Source organism: Podarcis liolepis, assembly GCF_965112155.1.
Source record: "Podarcis liolepis genome assembly, chromosome: 1".
Lineage (NCBI taxonomy): Eukaryota > Metazoa > Chordata > Lepidosauria > Squamata > Lacertidae > Podarcis > Podarcis liolepis.
The window spans coordinates 92,622,942-92,650,755 of record NC_139554.1 but is presented as its reverse complement, the minus strand read 5'-3'; the positions used below and the strand labels follow the sequence as shown (position 1 = coordinate 92,650,755).

The 27,814-nt window shown below is 39.4% G+C and overlaps 1 protein-coding gene across 12 annotated transcripts in view; it reads right to left on the bottom strand.

Annotated features, from left to right (window-relative positions):
- Positions 1-27,814, bottom strand: part of KALRN (kalirin RhoGEF kinase) — a 513,896-nt gene that overhangs the window by 196,767 nt on the left and 289,315 nt on the right. For all 12 annotated transcript variants that reach the window (XM_083487460.1, XM_083487445.1, XM_083487444.1 and 9 more), the window contains 4 exons: positions 24,365-24,487; positions 18,756-18,947; positions 11,413-11,544; positions 8,327-8,557 (listed from right to left, as the gene is read on the bottom strand). In XM_083487460.1, the coding sequence (XP_083343586.1) occupies positions 8,327-8,557; positions 11,413-11,544; positions 18,756-18,947; positions 24,365-24,487 (678 nt within the window). The remainder of the gene's footprint in view (positions 1-8,326; positions 8,558-11,412; positions 11,545-18,755; positions 18,948-24,364; positions 24,488-27,814) is intronic.

The following is a 27,814-nucleotide window of genomic DNA, read 5'->3' as shown; positions in this document are numbered from 1 at the left end:
AATTTGCTCTAGGGCCACGATAATCGATATGGGTGGCACGCTTATCTGTGGCATGGGCGGAAGAAGGGTCACACAGGATTTGGGAATCATGTATTCAGGGGCCCCTTGTTGGAGGTCTGGGAAAGATATAAGGAGATGCTAGAACCCAGAACCCCCCAATGGCTATCCCCATTAGAGGTAATGGCCATTAAAAAGACCAATATGGGAACCAATTGGGCAACTTACGAACAATTGCTTATGAAGGAGGAAGGAAAATGGAAAATGAGGCCGTACGATCAGGTCAAATCTCAAGTATACGATTGGCTACACTACCACCAAATAAATGATATGTTCAGAAAAGACGTAAAAGACAAAGGCTATGCCGACAAAAACTCTAGATTTCAATCTGAGATTTTGGAGAACAACACAAAAATATTATCTAAACTGTACAAGTATTTATTGGACTGGAACTTAGCGGACGAGGAGGTTAAGACGGTAATGACCCATTGGGCCAGAGATCTTGGCCGTAATATTTATTACGAAGAGTGGGAAAAACTCTGGAAACAACATCTAAAATTTACGGCCTGTGTGACACTTAAGGAGAACCTAATGAAAATGTTTTATCGCTGGTACCTGACTCCGGTCAAGTTAGCTAAAATGTATGGATCCTGCAACAAATGCTGGAAATGTAAGATAAGGGAAGGTACGTTCTACCATATGTGGTGGGAATGCCCAAAGGTCACAAGGTTCTGGGAGAGTATATATGATGAAATGAAAAAAATGTTAAGATATACCTTCAATAAAAGACCAGAGGCGTTCTTGTTAGGTCTGGTAGGGAAAGAAATTAAGAAAAAAGACTACAAATTGTTCCAATACGCAACAACGGCAGCAAGGGTCCTAATAGCAAAAAATTGGAAGCAGGAGAGTATCCCAACAACGGAGGAATGGAGAAGCAAATTATTAGAATATGTGGAGATGGACAGGATGACATGTAAAATTAGATATACAAAAGATCAGAGGTTTGTTGAAAACTGGGAAAGTTTTACGAAATATCTGAAAAGTCTAATCGATGAACAGACAACACTAGTAGGTTTCCAAGAAGCTCTGTAAGAGAAAAGGGTAAAGCTAATAGAAAATGGATAGATGAGAATGACTTATGGCTTTGCAAATATGGAAATGCGGATTTATTGTTTAATGTTATTTCGGACGATTCGTGAAACGACTGAAGGAAGTCAACTCTTTTCTTTTCTTTAAGTGACAGATACGAGTTTTGAATAAGTTTGTTATGTATTTTGACTTTTGGAAACTAATAAAAATTATGCATGAAAAAAAAAAAAAAGAATTTGCTCTAGAACAGCCTTTCTCAACCTGTGGGTCCTCAGATGTTGTTGGACTACAACTCCCATCACCCCTAGCTAGCAAGGCCTGAGCAACATCTAGGGACCCACATCTAGGGACCCACAGGTTGAGAACCGCTGCTCTAGAATTTGGTCCAAAGTTAAGTTTAATATTGGAGAAGACTTGGATGGGTCTACTAATCAGCAGAATCTGTTTAATCTACAGCCACAACATATGCATGCCAAAAGAGAGCTTACCGTGCCTTAAATTCAAAGTCACATCAGGCATGACATTATTAGCGCCATGTAATAAATTATCTCTGAAAATTCTCTCTGCTTATGAAAAATGTCCCATACAATTGTTATATACGCAAGCATAGCTTACTGGGATGGATTGTAACACTGAAAAGTCTTTACAGATTCTTCTACCATCTATGTGCCCTTCTCTTTCTCAGCATCTTCTCCCAAAATATCCACACTGAACTGCAAACAGCTCTTTCTAGAAAGTCTGGGAGCTAATCCATGAGCCATTATGAATTTTTTTCTAATCAAATCCTGCTTTCTCTCCCCCCCACCACTACCAGTGTTTAGAGGCCTACCTCCCATACATAATCATCCAAGACTCTGAAGAGAACATGCAATCTGCTTTCTCCTTGAAAGGAAGAGCAACCTTGCAGACCTATCAATATTTTTTTGCTCAGCACAACTAAATTAATGAAGAAAATTAAGTGCAGAGGCAATTACAACTCTTAAATCATCTTTCTTTATCCTCTTGCCAACATTAAGCTGAAGAAATCCCTTAAAGTCAGCATGTAGGTATTTTTTATAAGCCCGCAATCCAAACTGCAAGAGCTTCATCCTAATATAAATTCTCTTTCTATTATAAAATGGAACTTCTGAATTTTTATGAACTCATTTTTTGCTATGATCACCATCCCATAAACACTGCCTTGACTCCTCTAATGACATACATCTCTGTTTTCCAAATCCAGTACTGATCTTTTCTCCTTTACAGGCATGCTTAGGGTTTTGCTGACTTCCACCACCAACCCGCTCATTCTTTCTGAAGAATAAATGGGCAGTAGCATTTGGTTATGGTGTAACTATATTTGATTGCTACTATAAAGAATTATGCTTTTTTCCTGCATTTTCAGCCTGTTGGGATGTTAATGTTGCATTGTATTGATCTGCTGTAACCCACCTTAGGAAAGTATACATCCTAAAAGGCAGACAGAAAATCCATTAAAAATATTAAAAGGCCAGTTTGTTTTCTTCATCATTTTGGAGCATTTTCAAGATATTGTTATGTGTATCTTGAAAGATTGCTATTTCATTATCATGAGCCGATTAAATGCCATGTAGAAACTGTATCATTTTGACCTCTACTGCCTGTTGACATACCATATTTTTCCCTAGGTAAATTCCTAATTTGTTGATTAAGTACTTAATGTGACAAATGTCACCAACTGTGCTATTAAAAATACTGCACAGAAAAACAAAACATTTTTTGTACATTTCCCCAGCCACCTTCAATCATATTCTGTGCTCTTATAATTAAGAGACAGGAAATACTGCCTGTCGTACAGACAGTTAAAAACAATTAAACATCAGCCCACAGGATTCTTGTATGTTTTATAAGAAATGACTAGCTCGCAAGGCTTGTGGACAACTGCACGAAGCATGGGGAGCCCTCCGGAGGGTGCCCCGTGCTTCGGGCTGCTGCCCGCAAGCCTTGTGAGCCCGCAGGAACTCCCGCCGGGCTTGCAAGGCTTGCGGATAGCTTCCTGAAGCCTGGAGAGCGAGAGGGGTCGGTGCGCACCGATCCCTCTCTCTCTCCAGGCTTCAGAGAAAGCCTGCATTCGCCCCATAAGATGCACACACATTTCCCCTTCATTTTTGGAGGGGGAAAAGTGCGTCCTATAGGGCAAAAAATACGGTATGTCTTAATAAATTGCAGGAGAGGGGAGTAGTAACTAAAACTGTCAATTGAGAAAGGAACCATACTTTTTAATGCTGAACTTGCTTCTTGTATAGCAATGTTTTCAAACTGTGTGTGGATGGAAAAGCTATAAATAACTGAATGTGTGCATGTTTCTGCAAAGAAATATAGAAAACTTGTTCCCTCTCACAGAATATAAGAAAGAAGCAAGAGTACTCTACAGAAAGCTGTTGGTTATTTTCCTTTTGCTTTACAAAGACTTAAAATGCTTATAGTTCTTATAATAGCTTAAAAGGGGCCAGTCAGTGGCATTACCCAAAGACTCTTAATTCAATAAATTTATCACATTAGCATCCACTTCTCTGTGCTGATGTTCTTCTTTATTCCAAGACTGCCACAAACCACATCTACTTTCCACACATTGGTCAAGATGCCAACTCCAAATGTTCAAATAACCTAATAGCCTTCCTTACATTTCAATTATAAAAAACAGATATTCTCCTTTTAAAATGTAATGCAGCAGAACGCTGATTTACCCAAGTTGCTTTTATCTAAAATTCCTTGTTGGCCTAATGGAAGACAAATGCCTTCAGAATGTTGGTGAGACAGGGTGGGAAGCTCTGACTGTTCCACATTAGACTTGCCTCTGACCTTTTTGACATCACAAAGGGAAATTCAACCTTCCCTGCCCCCCATTACTTCTGTATTTGGACATTAATTATATGAAAAGGGAAAATTATATTGGATCAGGCCCTGTGAGACTCAGGGTCAATAGAAGGCCCCCTTCATCACCTCCACAGCAGTTATGTCTTTCAGGAAAGTTGGTTAGGGACCGATGTGCAAATATTTAGTTCTGGAGGGAGCGATCACTTACTTACAATTAAATGAAATGTCTGAGGGTTCATTTCCTTTAAACGCCAAGTTGTTAAGCTGCCCTGCACTTTGAAAATGGTGACATCAATATGCCCCTCCATGTATACAGTTGTGATGACTGGAGCAGCCCTCTTCTTAATATATAATGCCATGGCAATGACACTATGCCATGTAGTGTTGTCTCCAAGGAAGCAAATATGCACCCAACCAATTTCAAACCACTTGGCAGCTGGGAGAGTTTGGAGTCAAGCCACTTGCTGCTTTTAAATTATTTTTAAAGGGAATTCTTGGCCATCCCCCTGAACTTTTCACTACCCTCTCTTGATCATCCCCATTCCTTCAAATGTGTCAAAAAAGTTCAATGGAGAACATCTGGTGCAGGCCTAACCTTTTCTAATTAAATATTCCACTTTATCTAACCTAATAAGGGCTAAATTATACATGATCAGGAAGCCACATATATTTTATCCACATTTATATTTTATATTGATCCGCATATATTTTTATCCCACATCTTCCAAAACGACACTACTAGAATTCAAAAAGGTGCAAAAAGGTGCATCAGTGATTAGGTAGTGATTAGATGGCAGAGAGGTAGTTGGAGCACCTTTCCTAATGTTACATTTTACTAAATGTTACATTTTAGTTTAGAAATAAGGACTAATGGGATATACAACAGAGGTTTAGCAAGTTATGAGTAGTGTGGAAAAGTAGAAGTTTTTCTCTCACTTTCATACAATAACTTAAGGTGACCCATGAAACTGACTGGCAGGAGATTTGAGGAAATAAGTAAGTGTCTTCTTCACATAGCATGTAACTTCAACACTAATAATCTATATTTAAAAAATGAATTACAGGATCGTTAACACACTGTTCAATAAATAGATATTGAAAAATAGTAAGGGTAATGGTAACTCTCTAATGAGAGCCGCTTTAAAGCACAAAGCAGAGTAATCTGTTCTGATTAGCAACTCTAGGGAGGAGAAAAGAATTACAGATGGAGACTAATTTCATATGAAAGTTCAAATCAAATTATGCAAATGACAAGGTATGGTTAAATAATGAGCCCTATAGAATGTCCTGAGGAAATATCATTACATGAAAATGAAATTATTTAAAAACAGAGTTTCGTGGCATTACACTGAGCTTTATTTAAGCATCATTGTCTGATGTTTGGAATAATTTTATTTAGCTTCCTAGCAGGCTGTGGAGAATTTGAAGCCTATTAACTGCTTAGCCTAACATCAATAGTCACCTGTGCAATATTCTTGGACCAATGCCTTGCAACATTAAAAAAGGTCTATACTGAGTAGCAAAAATTAATCAGAGGTTTTAAACACACTTTTCAGTAAATGTATGTTGAGTATCATTTGGAAAAGAAAAAATGAAAACTGAAATTGGGAAGAGGAAAGTGTATAACTTCCCAGAGACTCATATAATATAGTATCCAAAAGGTAGGTGCTGCTGGCTAAATAGAACCTTGAACTAGAGCACTTATATTAGGAGATGAGGATATACTGCAACATCATCACTATCACCATCACCATCACGATGATGATGATGATGATGATGATGATGCAGGTCCCACCTTGTATCACCAATATCTGCAGTTCTGGCAAATATTACCTTATACTGAATGGCAGATCAAATCTCCATCTATCTATATCTCACATATTCTCACTACCCACCTCCACCCCTTTATCCCCAGGTAGTATAAGAGACCTACTTACAAGATGGCTTTTCTCAGTTACTGCATCAAACAGTGATTAGAACCAAAAAGAACTCATTTGTTAATTATGGACAGAGATGCTGCCACATCTTCAAAACCTTCAAAAGACATTGTCAAAATGCATCCACCACGAGTCCACTGGTGTCTGTTTGTGATACCAATACTAGTAACCCTGAGACTGAGGTTTCTTCATTTTGCTTATGCTTGAAATATTAGGGGGGAGAGCATATTCTGAGACCTAGTATCCCTCTTCCCACCAGAATCCTCTCCAACTTTCTAGGGATAATATACCCAAGATGGACGCAAAGTGAACACATGCTGTACTACTTGAGATGTCTGAAAGGGGATTTGCACATGTTCCTGTAACATGCAAGCACATCATGTCTTTCATATGCATGCTGCCCCCCCTCCCCTGACAATGCATAGACATGAGGCAAGGCGGGATTGAGGTTTCTTTATAGAGGTGCCAAAAGCCATAGTTCAATGACAAAGCACATGCTTTGCATGTAAGAGGTCCCAGGCTCAGTAACTGGTATATCCAGTGGGAAAGACTCCTGCCTGAAACCCAAGAGAGTTGCTACCAGTCAGCATCAACAGTGCTAAATTAGATTGAAAAATGGTCTCACTTGGCATAAGGCAGCTCCCTATAATCCTATGCTCCATCATATGGAACTCCCTGCCTAGGTCTGTCTGGCTGCTGCACTGTCCTGCTTCAGGAACTTGGAGGATGGAGAACTTATCTTTTCCCCAGTTAAAAGGTTTCTGGAACAGAAAAAATGTGCTCTGCAGTTTTGTGGTTATAATGTGGCTTTGTTTCTTTCTGATTATGTGTTTGAGGTTATTTTTACATGTTTAATTTTTTATCGATGGGTTTCATGTATTTTTCACTGCCGTTGAGGAGACCTATAAAATGAATATATAATCATGGTTCATGGGGTCATTTCTAGCAATCCTGAAAACATAGTGATATAATGCCACAGATAAGTGGGCATGGGTCTGGTTTTGCAATGTACAGTATCTTAGCAATACCATCTCCGTTGTGCATGCATACATCAGCAGATTGGGTAGGGGACAGCACATTTCACAATGTATCGCTAGTATGTGTGGATCTACCATCACTACTCTTATAATATAAACTTCCATTTATGTAGAAATCTGTACAGGCATAGAAGCTAAGCCACTGGCAGCAATTTGTAGCACTATACACCGAAATATATGCATTGTGACATTTATGCCTTCTCAAAACATGCAGATCTTATTGCAAGATTAGTGTAAAGGTTTGAGAACCAAATCAATACTGTAATTGAAAACACAAACATCTGTCTCTGTATTCTGGTGAAACAAAGGGTATTTCCTTACCACTGTATTTAGAAAGGATTAAAGACACATTTCCCAGTTTTGTTGAATCAATATTGGTTTCTGTGTTTCTCGTACATATTGGTTCTACACAATAACTCCTAAATGTGAACATTTACTTGCTGAGGGAAGGGGAAGAAAGTTGGGAAAAAGAAGATAGCGGTCTTAGAGGCAGCCGTGATATCTTAAATAACAGCTGTGGTGGGGACAATGGGCAGCCTACAGAAGTGGTGCCGAAGGTGATGTTCATGATGATATGTAGAATTTAACTGAGCTTTTGAATGTTCAAACATTTCACCAACATTATATTGTCACAATCATTACAATAACCCTGTAAGTATTGTAATACTGACACTGATCTTTCTAGGTGAGGAGGTGAGGTTACAGTTGAGAGACTATGGTTTGGTTAGTGCAACTTTTTTCCTATGTCTGCTCTGGCAACACCTGGATCTAATAATGTCAACCATAACATCCAGAGTTCATCCACCTGCTCATATTTAAATGTTGTATGTGCCATTATCTGCCAACATCACCCTTCCATGGTCCTCATAAGACAAATAGGTCAGTATCAACGCAGAGAAATAAATTAACAATATTGGATACTTCTCCATGGTTTATTAATCCAGGCATGTCATGTAAAAACCAGCTCAACAGCCTGTCAATTTTGACAAATGTGCCATAGTTCTCATATTCTAAGGAAAGGTAAACAATGATTTCCAGTTCACTTTCTGCACACCCCTCGTGATTATATAATGCTGAAATCATCTAGGTAATAACCTAGGGATATAATTTATTCCACTCTCACTGTTGCTTTTTTCAATTAACTGTCCTTCAGGCATAGACAGTGGTTTGACAGCTAATTACCTACTCACAAAGACAAATTCCAAAATAATTTCTAAAAGCTTCCCTATAATAATTTTGTAATTAATGGTGGCACATGATATGGTAAAAGTCTATGAAAGCTGTTTTATATTTCAGTATATCAGCCTAACAGCATCAGGTGATAGAAATATTGTTTCATGAGGCTTTCCAGATGAAACTCCAAGCCAATTTTCAGGCCACAATGAACTAATCTCCAAGTTTCAGTTTCACATGCCTGAGAAATTACATTACCTGCTGAACATCTTGCTGGAAAACACAAAGTTGAAGCCTCTGATGTAACCGGACCTTCCTGTGCTGCCAGATGCTTTCCAAACGCCGTTGGTGATGCAAGACCTCATGGACCACATCCAAAACTTGGTGAACAGCCTTGGAATAATTAGCTGTGGCAGTAAGAGATTCTGAATTCCCCGGACTCAAGGGACGCTGTAAGACATCCAGCAAAGCCTTTCCATCCTGGCTTACCTGTAAGATTAAGGGGGGGGGGAATCCATCAAGTTTAATGTTATAAAATTGTTCAGGTAATTGTGTTTTAAAAATACATATGTAATTAAATGGGGTCACTTTTTTTCTTTCTTTCCCTGTGAAAAGGCAAACTCAGAAGGATATTTATTCCTAAGGTTCAGACACTTAATTCACAAACTTCACTTTCTTCTTAAGAAAACATGGGTGAATTCTCTTCAGTGTTTCCTTTTAAAAACTGCCTATAAGTGGGGGTTGTTCTAAGCTGTAATGTTGGTGAAAACTGTATATGGAAAATGGAATTGCCATTAATTTATACCGATGCAACACAGCAGGCTCACACCCAAAAGAGTGTACTTAAAACATTTTCCTTCAAGCCTATTATGAAAACATTCAAGCAAATTAGAACTTCACTAGGTACTTTGTTACATACAGTATTTACTACTTTATTTTGAACACAGTGGGAATCCATACTTGGTTTAATGGCTTTTCTTCAGTGCTTTTTTAAAAAAATTGTTCTGATAATGTTGTTATAGATATCATAGAAACACCAAGAAAAAGAACATGAATTATGTGAGTCCTGAAAGTCCCTGCAAATGAATGAATGGGTTTTGAAAGAATTATTTAGAAAGTAAGCAGCTACCTGCCATTTAAGCCTTCCAGCGCACCCTTTAAGAAGTAAAAATACATGTACGTCTTATGTCAGTGATTTGCATTTTACAAGGATTGTTCAAGGTTAAAATACACTTATAGAGCAGCTTTGCAGTGTGTATTGTATCATAAGTTGAAAATGGGGCTATACAATCAAACTAGTGGGTGAATTCATTCTCCCCTCAGTTCAAATTGTAATTGGGTTGCTAATTGCAAACATCATCAGAGGAAACCCGAAAAGAGATCAGTTTTTCTCCTAGAGTTCTAAATTGGCTTACTTTTAGGGAACACACATGTGCATTTTTGCACTGCTGCTTAGAGTTTATTTTATTTTTAAAATGCATATAATGCCTTTTATTAACTTTGTTTTTGTTTTTCCAGCAGTCAATTAAGGATTTGGTTTTTTAAAGATAATGTGTATACAATACATGCCCTGCATTTGGGCATAAGTTCCCAAACTTTTCAGTTTGCCAACCCAATAGCCCAAATGTTATTGGTATGGTGACTCATTTTATTGCCATAATCATGACCCCTATCCACACTATTAAAAAACAACAGCTATACAAGTTATTATCTCCTTCTTCTTCTGTACTTCTATCATCTCTTTCACAGTTACAGTGGTACATTGAGTTACAAACGCCTCAGGTTACAAACGCTTCAGGCTACAAACTCTGCTAACCTGGAAGAGTTACCTCGAGTTGAGGACTTTGCCCCAGGATAAGAACGGAAATCATGTGCCGGCGGTGTAGCAGCGGCAAGAGGCCCCATTAGTGAAAGCACACCTCTAGTTAAGAACAGTTTCAGGTTAAGAACGAACCTCTGGAACGAATTAAGTTCGTAACTAGAGGTACCACTGTACTAGGGATATATACAATTTAATTATATATCTGTAAACCGCTTTAAGATTTTTATTATATAAAGCAGTATAGAATTTTTTTAAATTTTTTTTTTAATTACTTGGTGCAAATTATTTGGAGAATGTTACTTAAGCAAAACAGAGTTTGGGTTTTAATTTGTGTAGGTAACACACTGTGGTAGTTATGGTTATTTAGACCAGAAGTTGACAGTGGTGGCTGTCTAGCGTTTCACAGTTTCTCTTACTGTGCAATCTAGAACTGCAGGCAGCTAAGATCACAATAATGTTACACAGAATCATAGAGTTGGAAAGAACCCAAAGGATCATCTAGTCCAACCCCCTGCAATGCAGGAATCACAGCTGAAGAATCCCTGACAGATGTTCTTCAACCTCTGCTTAAAATCTTCCAAGGAAGGAGAGTCCACCATCCAAGGGAGTCTGTTTCAGTGTTAAACAGCTCTTACTGTCATAGTTCCTTCTAATGCTTTATTAAAATACCCTTTCTTGCAACCTGAACCCATTGGTTCGGGTCCTACCCTCTGGAGAAGCAGAAAACAAGCTCACTCCATGTTCCACGTGACAGACCTTCAGATAATTAAAGATAGCTGGCACATCACCTCTCAGTCTGCTTTTCATGGATTAGGTGACTCAGTATAATGTTCACTCATTATATTGAGAAGAGAGCAAAATAGTAGGCTGGACGTAGACAGTACTAACAAAATAGTTAAAGAAGGAGGGGTTAATATGGATAATCATCTGGCAGCTCTACCCACTGAAGAGAGTTCCTTCCGCGCAAGCATCATTAAAATTCACCAATAATGCAATGAACAAGCAAAACTGGAGAATATTCATCACTTCAAGAATGAATTAATGTCTTCAGAAGCAGGGGACAAGAAACCTTTGAAGACTATTTGAAATGTGACTGTCACATAGCTCACCCTCTGCTGAGATTCTACCACAGGTTCACTTAATTACTGTTAGAATTCCAAGCCCTGGTACCTAATTTGCAGAACAATCGTGGGCATGGTTACTCAGACATTAAGTTCCACTGTGTGGGCTTATTTTCTAATAATTGTGCTCAGACTGCAATACTATAAAGTGCTTTCTGGGGAGAAAGTGGGGTAGATGTTTCTGGATTGCAATGCAGACGGTTCCACTTCTGCTTACAGAAGACTCATTAGTTAAGGTGCTTAAACAGTCAAATCGGCATGGAAACGAAAAGTCAGATAAATATGTCCTACATATTACTCGGGTAATACCTCCACACCTCAGAGGCACATCCAACAATTTTCATTAATTTTCACTGTCTAACCTGCTAGTGGTTATTAAAGTCTGTTCCGTAAACACTCACCTCCGTGTAGGCTTGGGTGACCTGTTCATAAAGGGACTGATGATGATGGATGGCCAGTTCAAGGTCTTGCATTTCAGAGGGGAGGCCTCCTTCACTGCACATTTTGCACCAGGCATCTACACCAGAAAGGAACTGCAAGAAGAAATTCCAAAAGGACATTACAGGAATGCAATAGACAGGTAGCAGCAGGAGGAAATAATAATAATTAAAATTATCAGGAGAGCCATTTTGAAGTACTACACATCACAGCACATCAAAAGTAGAGTGAGTGAGACAAACAAGCATATAAACAAAGTTTCACTTTCTGAGTGGAAACCAGGATCCACAGAACTTGTGTACCCAAGGGGGCACAGAACTTATGATAATCAATCAGCAGCCCCTTGACCTGTCAGTGCTGCAATGGTTTTGGACAACTCCCTGAGTTTCAAAACTAACAGAATGGCGAATGCAGATTTTTAAAATTATTATTTATTATTATTTTATTTATTTATTTATTTTGAGAGAGAGAGAGAGAGAGAGAGAGAGAGAGAGAGAGAGAGAGAGAGAAGAAAGCTGTATAGCCCCTTGGGTGCACCTAACCCACTGAGCATGCCTATAACATGTTATAAGATCCTAGCACATGATAGCACAGAATGAGAAGAAGAAAAGGAGTGCTGGTCTGAACTGAATACACAAGCTTTCATTTTAAGAGCTTAAGTGATAAAACTGTGACCCATTAACTTAGTGCAACTGACAGGGTAATTTCTAGAAGACAATCTCTACATGAAGTACGCTACATGTTGAAATGGACTGGGCTACATCTTAGCACTACTATACAAAATCGAGGCCAAGCAATCACTTCAACAACAAAAAGAAACAACACCTCCCTCTAAAGGTCATGTAAAAGGGGAGAAATTGACAGATTCAGCATCCCTCTATAATTAGCAACACTTGCCAAAATTCTATGTTCTACACAACTATTAAAGATAGCTCTGCCCAACTTTGCATATGGTCACCCTATACTTAAAGCAGCAGAGCTAGGCCACCTTCAATCTTTCAAAAACATCCAGTAGTGATGGAAAATCTCCCTGCAGCTTGATTTGAAATTGAATCAGCCAATTTGAAAGATTACTGGAGAACACTTTTTAAAAGATTGCTTTTTCTCCAAGAGCTCTTGTAGTATCATCTCATACTATTTCATTTTTAACTGGTTCAAAAATCTAGTTAAGTATTATTTATTTATTTTTGGCCTGCCATATGGACACTAAATGCATCTCATAGAGAGGTAAGCAAACACACCAAGGGGCAGTTTTTATGACTATGGGGCAATGGAGAAATTCCAGAGCCTTAAGAAAGGGAAACTCATCACCCACAGACATGTTAGCCAACACCAGTGAGGTACAGTTGACACTGAAACTATAGTGGTACCTCGGGTTAAGAACTTAATACGTTGTGGAGGTCCGTTCTTAACCTGAAACTGTTGTTAACCTGAGGTATTACTTTAGCTAATGGGGCCGCCTGCTGCTGCTGCACTGCCAAAGCATGATTTCTGTTCTCATCCTGAAGCAAAGTTCTTAACCCGAGGTACTATTTCTGGGTTAGCAGGGTCTGTCACCTGAAGCGTTTGTAACCCAAGGTACCACTGTATGTATATTTTCTTAATGAACTGGGGATTTCCAGGATGCGAAATCTGTGGTGCCAAACAGTAAACACTAGCAATGAGAAGGCTTGCAAGTTCTAAGGCCATGTAGCCTGCACACTTTTCATAAGCTTACAAAGCTTATCCTGACCCTGCTTTCTCTGAACATGACGTTCTCTTGCTTGCTGGTTTGTTTGTTCAAACTGAACGTGACACATTAATGTGCCTTTTAACAAGCTCACATCTTCAACTTGTTTATTTATTTATTTATTTCATATCCTGCCCTTCCTCCCAAAGGAGGCCAGGACTGGAAACAAGTGATAAAACGGTAACATCATATTAAAAACAATTCCAATACGGATGCAGACCAGGAAAGATTCCACACACTCTTAATCCCACCGCATTACTCTTTCCTAATGTTCCTGTTTCTCTTAGTCTTTTTTTCCCTCTTGCTCATTCTGCTATGCTTAAACACCTATCAATAAAAAGAACAGCTAATTATATAGTAGCTACACTGCCTCATTTGAGTAATATAAAAAACACCTTTGAAGTTTCCCCCCTCTGCCTTGCTTAGGCAATGCTTTAAGCATTGTACCTATTGAGGTGTACCGACCAAAGAGTTCCTGTTAAGTTTGCCATTTTTATCAAGGGTGTCTTAGAATTAGGAGCCTGAAAGGACATGAAGGTCACAGTGGCTAACCCCATCTCAACCCCACCCTGAGCAGAGTCCTCCCCAACCTAAACACATTAGCACGATTATTATGAATCATAAGCATAGCTCAGCATATGCTGTGCCCAACAGCTTTACGACGGGGAAGCCACTTTAGCATAAAAGACTCCTATGGCTCAACCAAGCTAGCTGAATTAAGTGTAACAATGCTTGGAGTTTTTTTAGATTGCTTTTGCTTTTCAGTGTGTACTTTCCCCACTGATGTACTGTGGTTATCAAACCAGAAGTGGGGGGAAACAGGAAAGGATTTGCACCTACTGATCACCAAAAGGCAGTATTACATTGCATGGTTCTCAATTCCTGCCCTCTAGATTCCTAAACTTCAGTGTCTAAGGATTCTGGCAGTGAAGCTAAAGTTTAGGTATGTAAACTTAAATGAACTTTTGGGGTATGAATACATGTGTCATGCATTTGCACCTAAGTGGGGATAAACTCCCCCCCACATCCTCATTTATACAGCATTTTCCAAGCATTTCAATTTGTTCTTTCCTATCATCACAACTACTCCCTGGACTGTTTTTTCTTTCCAAGTCATTGCATGTCAGTCAGAAGGCAATGCAGTCAAAATAATTTTATTTGGGGCATTCAAAAAAATTTCTTTGGGGATAACTTGGAAGCAACCTGGTTTCAGATATGACCACAAAGAAGAACAAAGTCACTCATGTACTTGATAAATATTTATAAAGTGCTTCCCAAGGGTTCAATCAGCTTATGCCTGGCTCAGATAAACTGCAGGTGCAACAGTTTGTAAATGGTCTAAATGTGTCTGTAAGCATCAGGCACTGTAAGATATGTTGTATGTTTTAAAACAGCAACCACCTTAGAAAGAAATAGAAACAAGTATTCCACAAAGGGTATTCTGGTTACTAGGTAAGAGAAAAGAGCTAGAGTTGGAAGTTAAAGCACATGAGATTAAAAGAAACCCAGCTGAAATATAGAATATAATTTTATTAACAGAAAAGAGAAGAAACATCATGAGATTAAGACACCACACAATGTGAAGGCTGCCATCCTAAGCGCATTTAACTAGAGAGTAAGTTCCAGTGATCTCGGACTTACTTCTGAGTAAACATACTTAGGAACACAAAAGTTCAACAAACTCAATTTTAGGGGAATCATTTTCTGGGAATTACTGTTTGGCTCCTGCCTTAACTTTCATAGCACACCAGGGAGTTGATCTTCTAAATTATAAGACGATGAGTCAACAGGATATTTCACTAAATAGAAGAACAAGAGCAGACTACACATTTCACTTCCAGACTCCCAGCTGATGGAACTGCAAGCCTAGTCAGATAATTGCAGCCCCCAACCCACCCAGGCACTTGAGAGTTTGCTGGCTCCAAACCAATCCTTTCCTCCCACAAATGTCTCTTTTAATCCAAATGAGTAGCAAGTTGGACTCAAATTCTCCTACCCACTTTAATTCCTGTCCTGAGAGACTCTGGTAACTGTCCATCAGCCTTTATTTCAAGACAGGGTTCCTTTTTTCCAGTTGCTTTCTAACCCAAGTGAGAGGGCCCATTAAAAGTTAGGCATGTTAATGCGGCTGATACAGCTGTCCTGTCAAAGCTTAAACCATTTAGGTATTTCTGTCTTTGTCTCTGTGTTTCCTTGTGATCTCTAAGAATGTGCCTCTGCACCTGACATTTCTACTCATGACTCACTAGAAAGTCCAAGAAATTGCCATTTAACAAGTATTGCCATTTAACAAGCATTAAGAGTGAGGGAATCCCACGTTGCTATCAGTCTGGAAAGGTACTATTAGTCTGGCACGGTGCAGACTGCACCCCCAGTTCTAGTCCTTAAATTACTACACACAATGCACATGGGGATGAGACCAGCTGATCTGAAGAGAGGCACAGTGTGGATTTTGAGGATCACAGAGCTGTTACAGCTGCCCTGTGGAAATGCTTGAAATTACTCCAACTGGCAGTTCTAAGTCCCATGATAGTTAAGTAGTTTCAACAGAGTATATCATCATGACATTTGGCAATACACCCGCCTTCCCAAAACACAACTCTCCGTTAAGATATTTTATTGGTTATTATTACAAATATTTATGTCCCAACTAATGTGCTCAAATTGGCTAACAACAAGGTTTATAATCTATTCTTACAGAACACTCCAGAAATAACAAAAAGTAGTCTAAAGAGGTAATAAAATACTGCAGTCGAGGAAAAAGCCATAATATGCCTGTGCTGGCATGGAGAATCCAACTGCATGTGGGATTACTCATACAAAGGGTGTCAGGACTGGTCGTTGTCCTCTTCAGATCACCACACAAACGCTTCTTGTTCTTCTTATAACTTTTTATTGCGTATTAACAAAACAATCTTATAAACGGTTCTTAACTATTATTCCTCAGAGTCACTTATTTCAGATACCTTCTGAGCTCTGCTTCTCCATGACCAGCCACTCTCAAAATGTCAAACGCTCTGCTCTTTTTTCTAACCTCCTCACTAGAGCTGGCTTGTATCTCCCCTCCTGCAAATCTGAGCTAGAACTTAACCCTTGCCTTTCCTGGGAACATCCTGTCCCTCCCTGTTGTTCCTGTTGCTCTCTTCTATTAGATTCACTGCTCTCCCCCCCCCCTTGTGGAAAGCTTTCTCCCTTTGAGAAACTGGAAACATCTAACTCTAACTCTTCCCTGACAAAGGGGTAACCAGTATGGGGAGTAATTTTAACTGGTTTTGAAGTACAAGGTATAAAGCACAGACTCGTTGAGCTTTTGGGGTCACATCAGAGTCTGATCCTAAGCAACTTTTAGAAATGCAATCAACTTTACCACTGAGACTAAGATTCAGAAGCTGAAGTATTTTAGCCAGAACATTTGACCTTTATTAATTTGTTACTGATTACTTAGTAGTATATATCATAGAACTTAATTAATTACAAGATAACTGCAACTGTCCTGCTGGACCACACTAAAGGCCCATTCGTTATTTTCCCTTGTTAACCAATAAAAGTTTATTTATATTAAGCTATTTTTTTCATATGTGGAAGTAGTAACATTTATGTGGCACAGTGATTTTTTGCATTTTAAGTTTGAATTGTGAGTTGCTAAGGAGGATGGTGGTATACTAGATTATGGAGCATTACACTTCATCAGATTTTGCAGACTAAGCGGTTGAAGAATTCAGCCTAAAGCCCTGAGACTTCATACAAACAATTACCATGCCCAAATCAGCCCTAGACCTGAATCTTGAATGCTAGTTGTATAGATCTGCCCATGAATAGGAGAGGGAATCCAAAACAACCTACATGAGAGTGTTAAAGAAAATCAAATATGATTTTTCAGATTAAAATACTGTACTGCCAAACTTCTCAAAGACTAGCATAAACAGCTTTCACATATTATATGCTACAAAAATGAAATAGAAAAAGAGGAAGAGAATTCTTGGCCAAATCAGATAAATTAGGCGTAAATTAATATTTGGAAATGAGATCGTAAAATAAAGAGGCATTAATCAAAATGTAAAATCCCCTAGATTGAAAAAGATAAGCATTTTTTTAAAAAAGAAGTACAGAAGAAATAAGAAAATTGCCTGGTTTTTTTTTTTGTTTATTTGTAAACAGATAGCCATGTCTGAAGAGGGGAAAGGATGACTGCTAGGAAAAGAATAACAAAACATACCCAGATATACAGAATTTCAGCAAAGTTTCCCTTAAGCTCCTCTTGGTTAAGGTAGGCTTCCTGTTGGCTGTCAAATCAGCCTGGAGAATATCCGAACTCAGCGACCTCTCTATAGCCAAATGCCTCTGCATCTTTCACAAGGGCAGACTGGTCCTGCGCAGTGACCTAATCTTTATACTGAAGGTCTCTTCCAGCTTCCACTTACAACAGGAACTTGTTTTGCCCACATTCTGCCCAGAAAGCCTGGCATTCCCTAGACATTTGAAGGACCTTAAAAGCCTAAAGCAACAGGACCAGGGAACTCAGGAGAACAGAATCCCTCTTTGTACAGTGGTGCCTCGCAAGATGAAATTAATTCGTTCCGCGAGTTTTTTCGTCTAGTGAATTTTTCGTCTTGCGAAGCACGGTGTCGGAAAAGTTTTGGAAAAGCTTCAAAAATCACCAAAAACCTCAAAAAAGGCTACCACACCGCGTTCTATGAGTTGCTCCTCGAAGTCAAGTCGCAACTGTATTAACGGTGTTAAGAAAAAGGAAACAAACTTGCAAAAAATGCAAGACGTTTTCGTCTTGCAAAGCAAGCCCATAGGGAAATTCGTCTTGCGAAGCAGCTCAAAAACCGCAAAACCCTTTCGTCTAGCGAGTTTTTCGTCTTGCGAGGCATTCGTCTTGCGGGGCACCACTGTATCCTTTCACACTTCCTCCCTGGGGAAGAAAGTGACCTCCCCTACCTTGGCTGGATAGATTAAGGCCTGTATTGCTCTTGCCTATGAAGCACAAAAGCTTCTGGGCTCCTCCTTTCATCACTGCTCACTACATATGATCAGCAGCTACTTTGGCTGCTTTCTCACCCAATGCTCCTCTGCTAGAGTGGCCACCAGGGCATCTCCCAACACCTTCACAAAACACTACTGCATCAATGCCCATGCTTCTGTTGAAGCCACCTTCAGTAGGAGGGTCCTACAATGGGTCCTTCCTCTGTAATCTTGCAGCTGAGAATGGGATAGCTCTGGTATGTCCCGATCTGCTGACCTTCCACTGCAGGGAAATGGGGGGAAAGTATGACCGTACCTACATGAAGCATAGTTTTCCATTGCCAATGAAAGATCAGCAGGGCCCCACTTTTATGGCAGATTGCAAAATCCCTCAATGTTCTCTCTCTATGATTCCTTGTTTTCTCTGTGATGTAGGATCTGTTTTCCCCCCTTCCCTAGTTCCTGTCTTTCCTTGAGCTTGGTGAATCCGCAAACTGAATCCCTATTTGTAACACATCACCAAGAAAAGAGCCAAGATACCAGCTGAATTAATGGTATCGATAATATTCTCAACAAGACCTAAATCCCAAATAAACTAAAATTACACACCTGTTCAGCCTTCTGGTGAAACACAGCAGACATTGCTAGTATAGTGCTGCGCTCATCCAGTGCTGCAGCAAAGCTCTTCCATTCTTGATCTAGCTGCGTAGAAATTTGTTTAATTTGTTGAGATGCATAATGGCCAGCCTCTGAAAGCCTGGATGCAACCGACATGATGCGATTTATATTCACGTAGGCATTCTGGGGAGAGAGAAAATTATATTAAGTAAGAACTGCCACCCTCCCTATTATTCATCAAAACATTTTAATATATTTCTCAAAACTGAGAATGGGTTGTGAAGGAGAGAACAGGTACACAAGCAAGCAGCATTTGGGAAGATCTGACAGCCAAGATAAATTATTAACAGTATAATATGGTGATATTATTATTTATTGATTGTACCATTTCATCTTGCAGATGGAAGTTCCCACTCCTGCATGCCAAATTTTCTACCTGTTGAAAGCAGTAATGTATTTATGGTGTTTGCCACCCATGCTTCAATTTTTGTTATTTTTAAAGTCACATATCCAGAGTCCCAGCCAGACAAATAGAGTAACTGAAATTGTAAGATGAGGGTTGGAACCATGCTAAACTAGTAAATATTGATTTATTTAAGATATTATTTTGAAACTGAAATAAATAAATAAATCATGAACAACATAATTTCATTTCCACCTTTTTATTTTACTTTAATGTATTGTTGTATTTAAATGTTTTTTTTAAAAAATGCTCAACAAAAAGCTATAAATTAAAAATTTAAATGAATCTACAATAAGTGTTGCTCTTGACTTAACCTTTCTACTTGTTTTGTAAAGATCATGCTCCTACACAAACATGGAATTAATAAAATGTTCATTAAGGACATGGCTTTTTAAAAGATCAAATGCATTGTGCTTATCATGATGGTGTAATATGCTTCTTTTCACCACTTAGTTCCTGGAGACACACAGGGTGGGCAAGAATTAAGGACAGAAGGTGGGGATTCTGCTAGGACTTGCGCTCTCTCTCTCTCTTTCTCTCCCCTCCTCCTTCTATTATAACAAACGATCATCACCGGAATAAAGTTAAAGAAAAATTATACACACAACACGACCCCACTCAGGAGTGAAAGAAGCAGAAGACTCCATGAGCTCAAGAAATACATTAACATGAGTCCATGTTTTTCTGAAGAAATCCAATTGCTGCTTTGATTTTGCAGGGAATGAAGTTGTAATCTTTAAACTGTACCCAGCAATTGTATAAGCTCTAATGAAGAACAATAGCTTGTTCTCATATGATCTCTTCAAGAACCCAATTCCCATGGTAATGTTCTTAACCAACTAATTGCATGTGGCCTGATGCAGATTTTAATTGAAGTGCATATTGTCTTGGAATAATATAAAGAGTACAGTGCATGGAAATGACAAACAGTAAGATCTTATTTCAGAAAGATGTCATTAGAGGGTAATTGTAATGTGTTTCCTATGCATTGTAACTCTAGGGAGAGAGGGCAACTTGTCCTAGTTTTTGACAATTAGTTCCTTAACAATGGGTGGGCTGATGTAGCCATGTTGGAAAACAACTTTGCACATTTCTCTGAAGTCATGACTCACCCTTCGAAGGGGTCACATATAAAGCATAAACCAATTTTGGTGAAGCAGTTATGAATAGCTTCAATTAGAATAATCAGCATGTGCACTGGGCTATTCAAATATAAATCGGCAATCAGTGTGATTTGTACCCATTTAAATAGGACAATGAAGCTTGCTTTAGAAAAGTAATGAGATTAATGGGATACCAAATTTACTTTAAAGTCAGTTTTCTCTTTTAATGAGACACATTAACATATAGACGTAAATACTGCACAGTTGTAATAAAAGAAAAATCAATTTTTTTACAAAAAGAATACTAACACTGTTCTGTTAAAATAAACACAATTCTTAGAGTACATAGTGCTATATAATATTCCTTTAGTTTAACATAGCCTAGGAAATCCATTTTCTTAGTATGCACTATAGCATCACTATAGCAGTGATGGCGAAACTTTTATAGACCAAGTGCCCAAACTGCAACCCAAAACCCACTTATTTATCGCAAAGTGCAAACACAGCAATTTAACCTGAATACTGAGGTTTTAGTTTAGAAAAAAACAACTCATACATTAACATCTTTTGTCTTAAAAGAAAAACACAATAACAGAGTTTTCAATGATACAAACAACTTGTAAAAGTTTGCATTGAGATGATCCAAACTAAGTAAGGAAAGCAATCCCAAGTGCTTTCATTGACTTAAAATTATTTGGCAGAGAATTCCACACTTTAAGGATTCCCCACTTTTAAGATCCAGCCCAAGCAAGCAAGCATTTTCAGCGTGACCCTCTGAGCTCATACAGCGGTACCCCCCCCCTCATGCCACTGTTTTCTGAAAGGGCCCTGGGGGCTGCCCAACATACTAGTCCTGCTCCCTCGCTCAGCCCTGACCGGCCCCTACGCAGGGTGTCCGCTGTGGCCGGAGGGTGTGTAAAGCCTCAACCTCGCAGCAGGAGGAGGAAGGCGGCTGCTCGGAACTCTCAGTGGACCACCAACGCGGCAAATGTAATGAATTTGGGTTGTTTGAAACATTCCTCCTTTTTCTAATTTTTGCAACATGTGTCACATGTATTTAATACAAAAAGTAGCACATGTAGCCATGAAGACTGTTACCTTTAAAAAAGAAAAGAAAAGAAAAAACCCTAAAGCTGAGTTTTTTTGGATTCCAATCAGTCTAAAAGCCTCCCACAAGGAACATTCCATATCTCCTATGATTTTAAAATATAAGGATTTTGCCTTGACTACCTGATTTTATGAAACCAGCTTTTAGAACAAAATAAAACAAAACATCAATCTACGTACTGTAATGGGAGTTTATTTTAAATAGTGATGGCAATGAAACTAACAGCTGTACACAATATGTATAGTCTGAGTATGACAAAACTGATGAAGGATTATTCATGAAAAAAGTGTGCAAATAAATAAAATGTTTAGAGAACTGCACTTAAAGACATTTTCTTTAACGGTTTTTCTTTTTCTGTTTCATTACAGCAAAAGGAAAGATAATTGGAAAGCTGTTAAGACCCCGTGGGGATTGGGAACTCAGCCATAGCCATTACTAGCACACATGTGGTGTAAAGCTAGGCATTACTAATCAATGCACAGCTAGTGACAGTCCTCTATGAAACTCAGATATTAAACGTTCAAAGAGGCTAAGCTTATGCTTTATGAGCCACAGGAAAATCATATGGCTATGAAGAGTCCTGCCCATAAAGACATTCCACAATCAAATTCTTCATTTTGCTCCTTTAATGATTCCTCTGTGGAGATGCTTTTTAGGAGAACAGCATTCAGAAAATAAGCAAGTTCATCTAGATGAGACAAGAGTACCACGTCTCCAGTCACATCATACATCAAAAGGAAGGCGCTTATAACATGGTCAGTGTTGCTTTCTCAATAAAGCTACATTATGGCAATTTATACGATAGTGTTCTGAAATGACACTTAAATAGGAAGTCTGTGTCCAAGTTTGCAACAGCTTTGTAGAAATAGCAATCCCAGCAGCTGGTAAAGTTGAATGGAGACAAACCACACAACATCCACACACTTATAGGAATGATTAACTTCCTGCCACAAACCGAAGTTTCTGAATAAAACTTCATGCATTAGCAGTACTTAATTTTTACTGAGTGATACACTGACAGCTAACAGGTGGATTTTCTCTTCTTTAATTTTTAACTGTGTTCAATACGCCAACTACAAATTAAACTGAAATATTATTGCAAGTGTCCCATAAAGCCACTGGCATTATAATAATCAGATGGTATTTTACTAGAACATAAAGTTTATCATTTCCAGTCCTATGAAACATGACATTTTATTTTTTTTGTGACCCCCAAACACCAAAGCAACTTGTTTTACATTTACCGAGCAGCCAGTGACATTCTAACCGCCCTATGAGTTGTTAAGCTCTGAGCATCTTTAAGCCAAAAATTCAGATGGCCACAGCTTGTCATGGGGCCTCTTATAACCACTGCTATTTTTTGAGACTGAATTTTTCTTTGTGTTTTAGAAGTTGTCATCCAATTTCAGCAGGCAAACAAACTGTCACATAATTTCAAGCATTTGGACAATAATTTCAAATAGTGGGGTGCTGAGCTGTGATTGCATATCCTGAAGCAGCTACTTTGATGTGAGGGGATTCAGAATGGCCACAAGGTTCCTTCAATCCACATAAAACAGGAATGGTTTGGAACAGGAAGCACTGGAACAGGAAGAACCTATATCAGCTCTATTCTGATGCACCGTTCCCATGCCCATGCGGTAGTGTGGCCATGGGTCTTTCTTGCACAATAATTGTCCTGTCTACTGGTCAAGCAATTACCATATTTTTCGCACCATAGGACGCACTTTTCCCCTTCAAAAATGAAGGGGGGATGTGTGTGTGTCCTATGGAGCGAAGACAGCATAGCCCTGCGACCCTCTGCCGGCTGGAGAGGTGACGCGCGACTATAGCAGGAGCCTCTATAGCCGCGTGCCACCTCTCCAGCCGGGAGAGCGCGCTCGGGGCTAAAGAAGCCCCGCTTACCCTCTCACAGTGGAGAGGTGACACGCAGCTATTGCAGCAGCCTCTTTAGCTGCGCGCCATCTCTCCAGCCGGGAGAGCGCGCACGGGGCTAAAAAAGCCCCCCGCAACCCTCTCCTGGCTGGAGAGGTGACATGCGGCTATGGCAGGAGCCTCTATAGCTGTGCGCCTTTGCGCTGCTCCCCGACCTGCTCTTTGGGGCTGGTGGTGGGCTTCCCCCCGCCAGCCCCAAAGAGCAAGTCGAAAGGAACCTGAAGCCTGGAGAGTGAGAGGGGTCGGTGCACACCGACCCCTCTCGCTCTCCAGGCTTCCAAGGTAGCTGCCTGAAGGCGTCTGAACACACCTTAAACGGCACCTTGTTTTAGAGGGGGAAAACAAGAGGGGGGAAATTCTCCCCCTCTCTGTGCAGCGCCTCCTGCCGCTTCGCTGAAGGGGCGCTGGGCAGAGAGGGAGAGATTTTTTTTCTCTTGTTCTCCCCCCTCTAAAACAAGGTGCGTCCTATTGTCCGGTGTGTCCTATGGTGCGAAAAATACGGCACTTGGTGGAAAACAAGAATATGACTCCTGGAGTGGTATGAAATCATACCAGAGGGAAGTGGCTTCAACATTGCTATAAGCACATACAAAAGGGGCATGTATCCAATGCAGATGGCATCAGCATGTCTGAAAATAAGCATTATGGTTTATTTTCTGGAATTCTGAACTTCAGTAGCAGTTTAAACGACCAAGTGATCAAAGAGGAAAAATAAATCCTGGTCATATGAAAAAATATGTCAGTTATCACAGTACTAAGCTTTCTGTTTAGTGACTCTCATTAATGGTATCTCATGAACATGGCAAAATATGTATTGCACCAACCGTCCTTTAAATACTTTTTTTAAAAAAGTATTGCTGTTAGATGCTCAACCTGACCTTTTACTCATTGAACCTCTATGGCTTCCCTAATCTTTTACCTGGTGCTTCTTCCTTGACTTTTCATCTCTGTCCCATATGCATCCTTAGACAGGAAGAAAATAGGTACTTACCATAGAATTCATAGCAAAATGATTATGCTGTGTCTGCAAATCCAGGGCATGTTGGTAGTTCACTCCAATTTCAGTGTGGCTCTGCAGGAACAACTCTTTGTTGTGACTGATCCAATCAAACATCTAAAAAAAGAAAGAAAACAAAATAATGGCTTGAAGATGAGGACCTTACCTTGGACCCAAGCATATTGTTTTCTGCAAAATTATGCTGGTGCCACACACAACACCCTATACAAAATTCTACCAAACCTATGCTCTGTGAATAAAAGCATGGCATATGTACTTTGAAAGCACTGCTCAAATCATATGACGCTTGGATATTTGAACTGTCCAAATTATTGTGATACAATTTCAAATTTGATCTACTTAGTCTTAGGTCAGGTTGAAAGGAGATGTATGCATTTATAGGGCTCAGACCAATTAGAAACCTGTATGTGGGCCTATGTAATTTATATGTGGAATTCATTTATAATTCCAAGCAACTCAGAATATATGCATCATGGCCCCCAACAACAGAAGTCAGCAATACTCCATGGGTAAACTGGGTGCTGCATCCAGAGGATAACCTGAAATACCTTCTTGTATGTCCTCCCTGTTAACTGACAGAGTCCAACCATCACCCTCTTACTCAGAAGATGATAGGAACTCCACTTCCCTGACCTTGTAGAATCCAACAGATACAAAACCAGGCAAGGTCCCAACACAGCCAGCTCCTATAGCCAGCTCTGTCAACCTCAGCTCTCTGCTGAGACAACATTCCTCTATTGCTGCAATAGGAAGGTGAACTCCAGCCAGAAGGGGCCACTGGGAACTGTCCATGGACTTTCCTGGTTGCATTTTAAAGAGATGTACCCTGATGTGCCCTAACCTCTCAAAAGAGACATGACTTGACCATTAGCCCCAAGTCCCTTGGAACATTTGGATATAGTAGCTGTTCCCTTATAATGTGACACAGGAATGGTGGTCATCTTGTAATTTGTATGAAAAATCATAGAAGCATAAACTCTATGACAATGAGACAATTGAATTCTCTATGTAATAGAATAGTTCAGAAGAGAGATTAGCAATAAATTAGAAATGTGTTATCTTAGATCTATCTAAATGTTCTTTATATAAAAACAGGATGAAGTTGCCATATTGACTTGTGTGGTGGATTTTTGTGCAATGGCTGGTCTTCTGAATAGCCTAACATGGGTTGACACAGCAGCTCAACATGTTCTGGCTCAATCCTATCTTTAATTATTTACGCCAAGAAGAAACAAATCTTGATATGCAAATATATCTGAGAAAGAAGTTTATCATAGCAAAAAATTCAATTCCACATCACTCCTCAACTTATGAAAACTACAAAATAGTTATGTGAACCAGCCCTATATGATTGCTGCCAAATAGATGTGATGTATATAGATCATAGCTGTAAGGTATGACATAAGATCCTTGTAGTGGCTTGTAGTGCTGTTCAGAGATAACCAGGTCTAGTCAAAATAAAATGCACACTTCTTCAGATACACTGAAAGTTTATACCAAGAACTAACTTAGTTGGTCTTTAAGGTGCTACTGGAAGGAATTTTTTTATTTTGACTATGGCAGACCAACACGGCTACCTATCTGTAACCAGGTCTAGTCAGTTTCAAAACAAGCCAAATTAAAATTAAAATTATGGGTTTGAAGGAAGGAGTATAAAAGCCTGAAACACACTTGGGCTCATTCCAGCATGTGCATGTCATGCTAAACCATGGGTTAGCATGAAGTGCAAACACAGCAAATAGATTTATCTGGATTTCTGCCATTTGCTGGATCATTCTAACAGCAGTGCTCAACTGCTTTTTGTGCATGGTATGACTGTAGCCCCAAAGTGAAAAAGTGGGTAAATGAGAAAATCTGTGAAGAGGCATTTTTCCAGCCGGCCAATGCACAGGGATGGATTAAGATTTTTAGGAAGTTGGCAGGAGGAGTTTTGCAGTGGACAGCTGGAAAAATAATGCCACTAAGCTTTGCTGGGAATGACAGGGAACTCAGCAGATGGAACAGGAGATTGATAATCATTGAGATCAACATTTTAGGGTTGTAGAATGTGTTCCTCTGGTTTTCGAAGCTTTAAGGTTCTACATTTCATTTTCACTAGCAACAGAGTATTTTTTTCTGTTAACTATTTCAGGCCTACAATTGCTTTTTTGGCAGTTTCACATAAAAGAAGAAAGCAATCCAACAGGATTCCTAATTAGAAATTTAAAACTCCAATGTGGCAAAAATGAAAAAAATACTGGGTGAAAAAAATATTCCAGTTGTTCTGTCACCCTCCCAACCCACTAATTTTCTCTTCTGAAGCCACCTGATACATTATTTCTGAAGGTTAAATTAGAAGCTTTTCATTACAGACTTGGCCTGGACATTTTCTGTCTTGGAGAAGCTTCGCGTGTTGGGGATTTACTGCAACAATTCTTTGTCTTAGGAAACAACTTAGGAAACTTGTTAAGTAATTGCAGGTTAGATGTGAACATTTTCCAAACCAAGGTAGAGCCATTTAAGAAGGCAAGAGCCATCTGGCAACAAGCCCTAGAAAATAAACAGTCAATCTAGTGCATTATTCACGAAGAACCTAGCTGAGATCAACCTGGAACTAAGTAATTAACAAACCCCGGCAGATTGTTGCTAAAGGACCAAGAGAACATTTCTTTCCCCATCTTCAGAATAACTCTTATGTGATTGGGTAATGGCTCTACATGGACTAATCCAGAATTATTTGGACACAGTGAATTGCATTTTATATTTTCCTCCCTATTCTTGTTCCAAACTTACTTACGAAAGGATATTAGCAGCATGTAGCAGCCATATCCAGCAGCTTCTGATCTGATCTTTATTATTTCCCGAGGGTTGTTTTTCAGCTGGAACTCGCTGGAACTCAGTTCCGGAACCTCTCAGGTGGGGGCCATTATCATTATAAGAGAACAAAGAAGTCATACATAGTGAGTTCCAGCACCTCTTTTTCTAGAAAAATAGCACTGATCATTTCTAATAGCTTGCTAAAATAACGCTGGCCAAATTGTGGTGTTCCCCACCCCCATGCAAGGAAACATGGATCTATTAACACAATCCTAGGAATGAGTGGGCTTTCTGACATGCCTGTCAGGATGCAGTCAGACATTATCTTTACTCTGTGGTGATGGCAACTGTCACAAAGAAAAAAGCAAGAGTAAGTGACTCTTCATGGTGCTTACTATAGAAGGCCTTGCTCTTCTACTAGTTCCAGTGCAAACTATAGCCAGTTAAAAGTGCTTGAAGGGAGTGTAGAGCAGGGCCAGTGAGACGTGTGGCATGGGGACGCCTAGTCAGTGTCTCAAGGGCCAGGTAGAGAAAACTGAAGGGACTCACTTGCCCCTAAAACCTGAGGTTCCCCACCCCTGCATCACTCAGTGTTAAAGAAGTGGTCCTATTGCATGGATGGGAAAA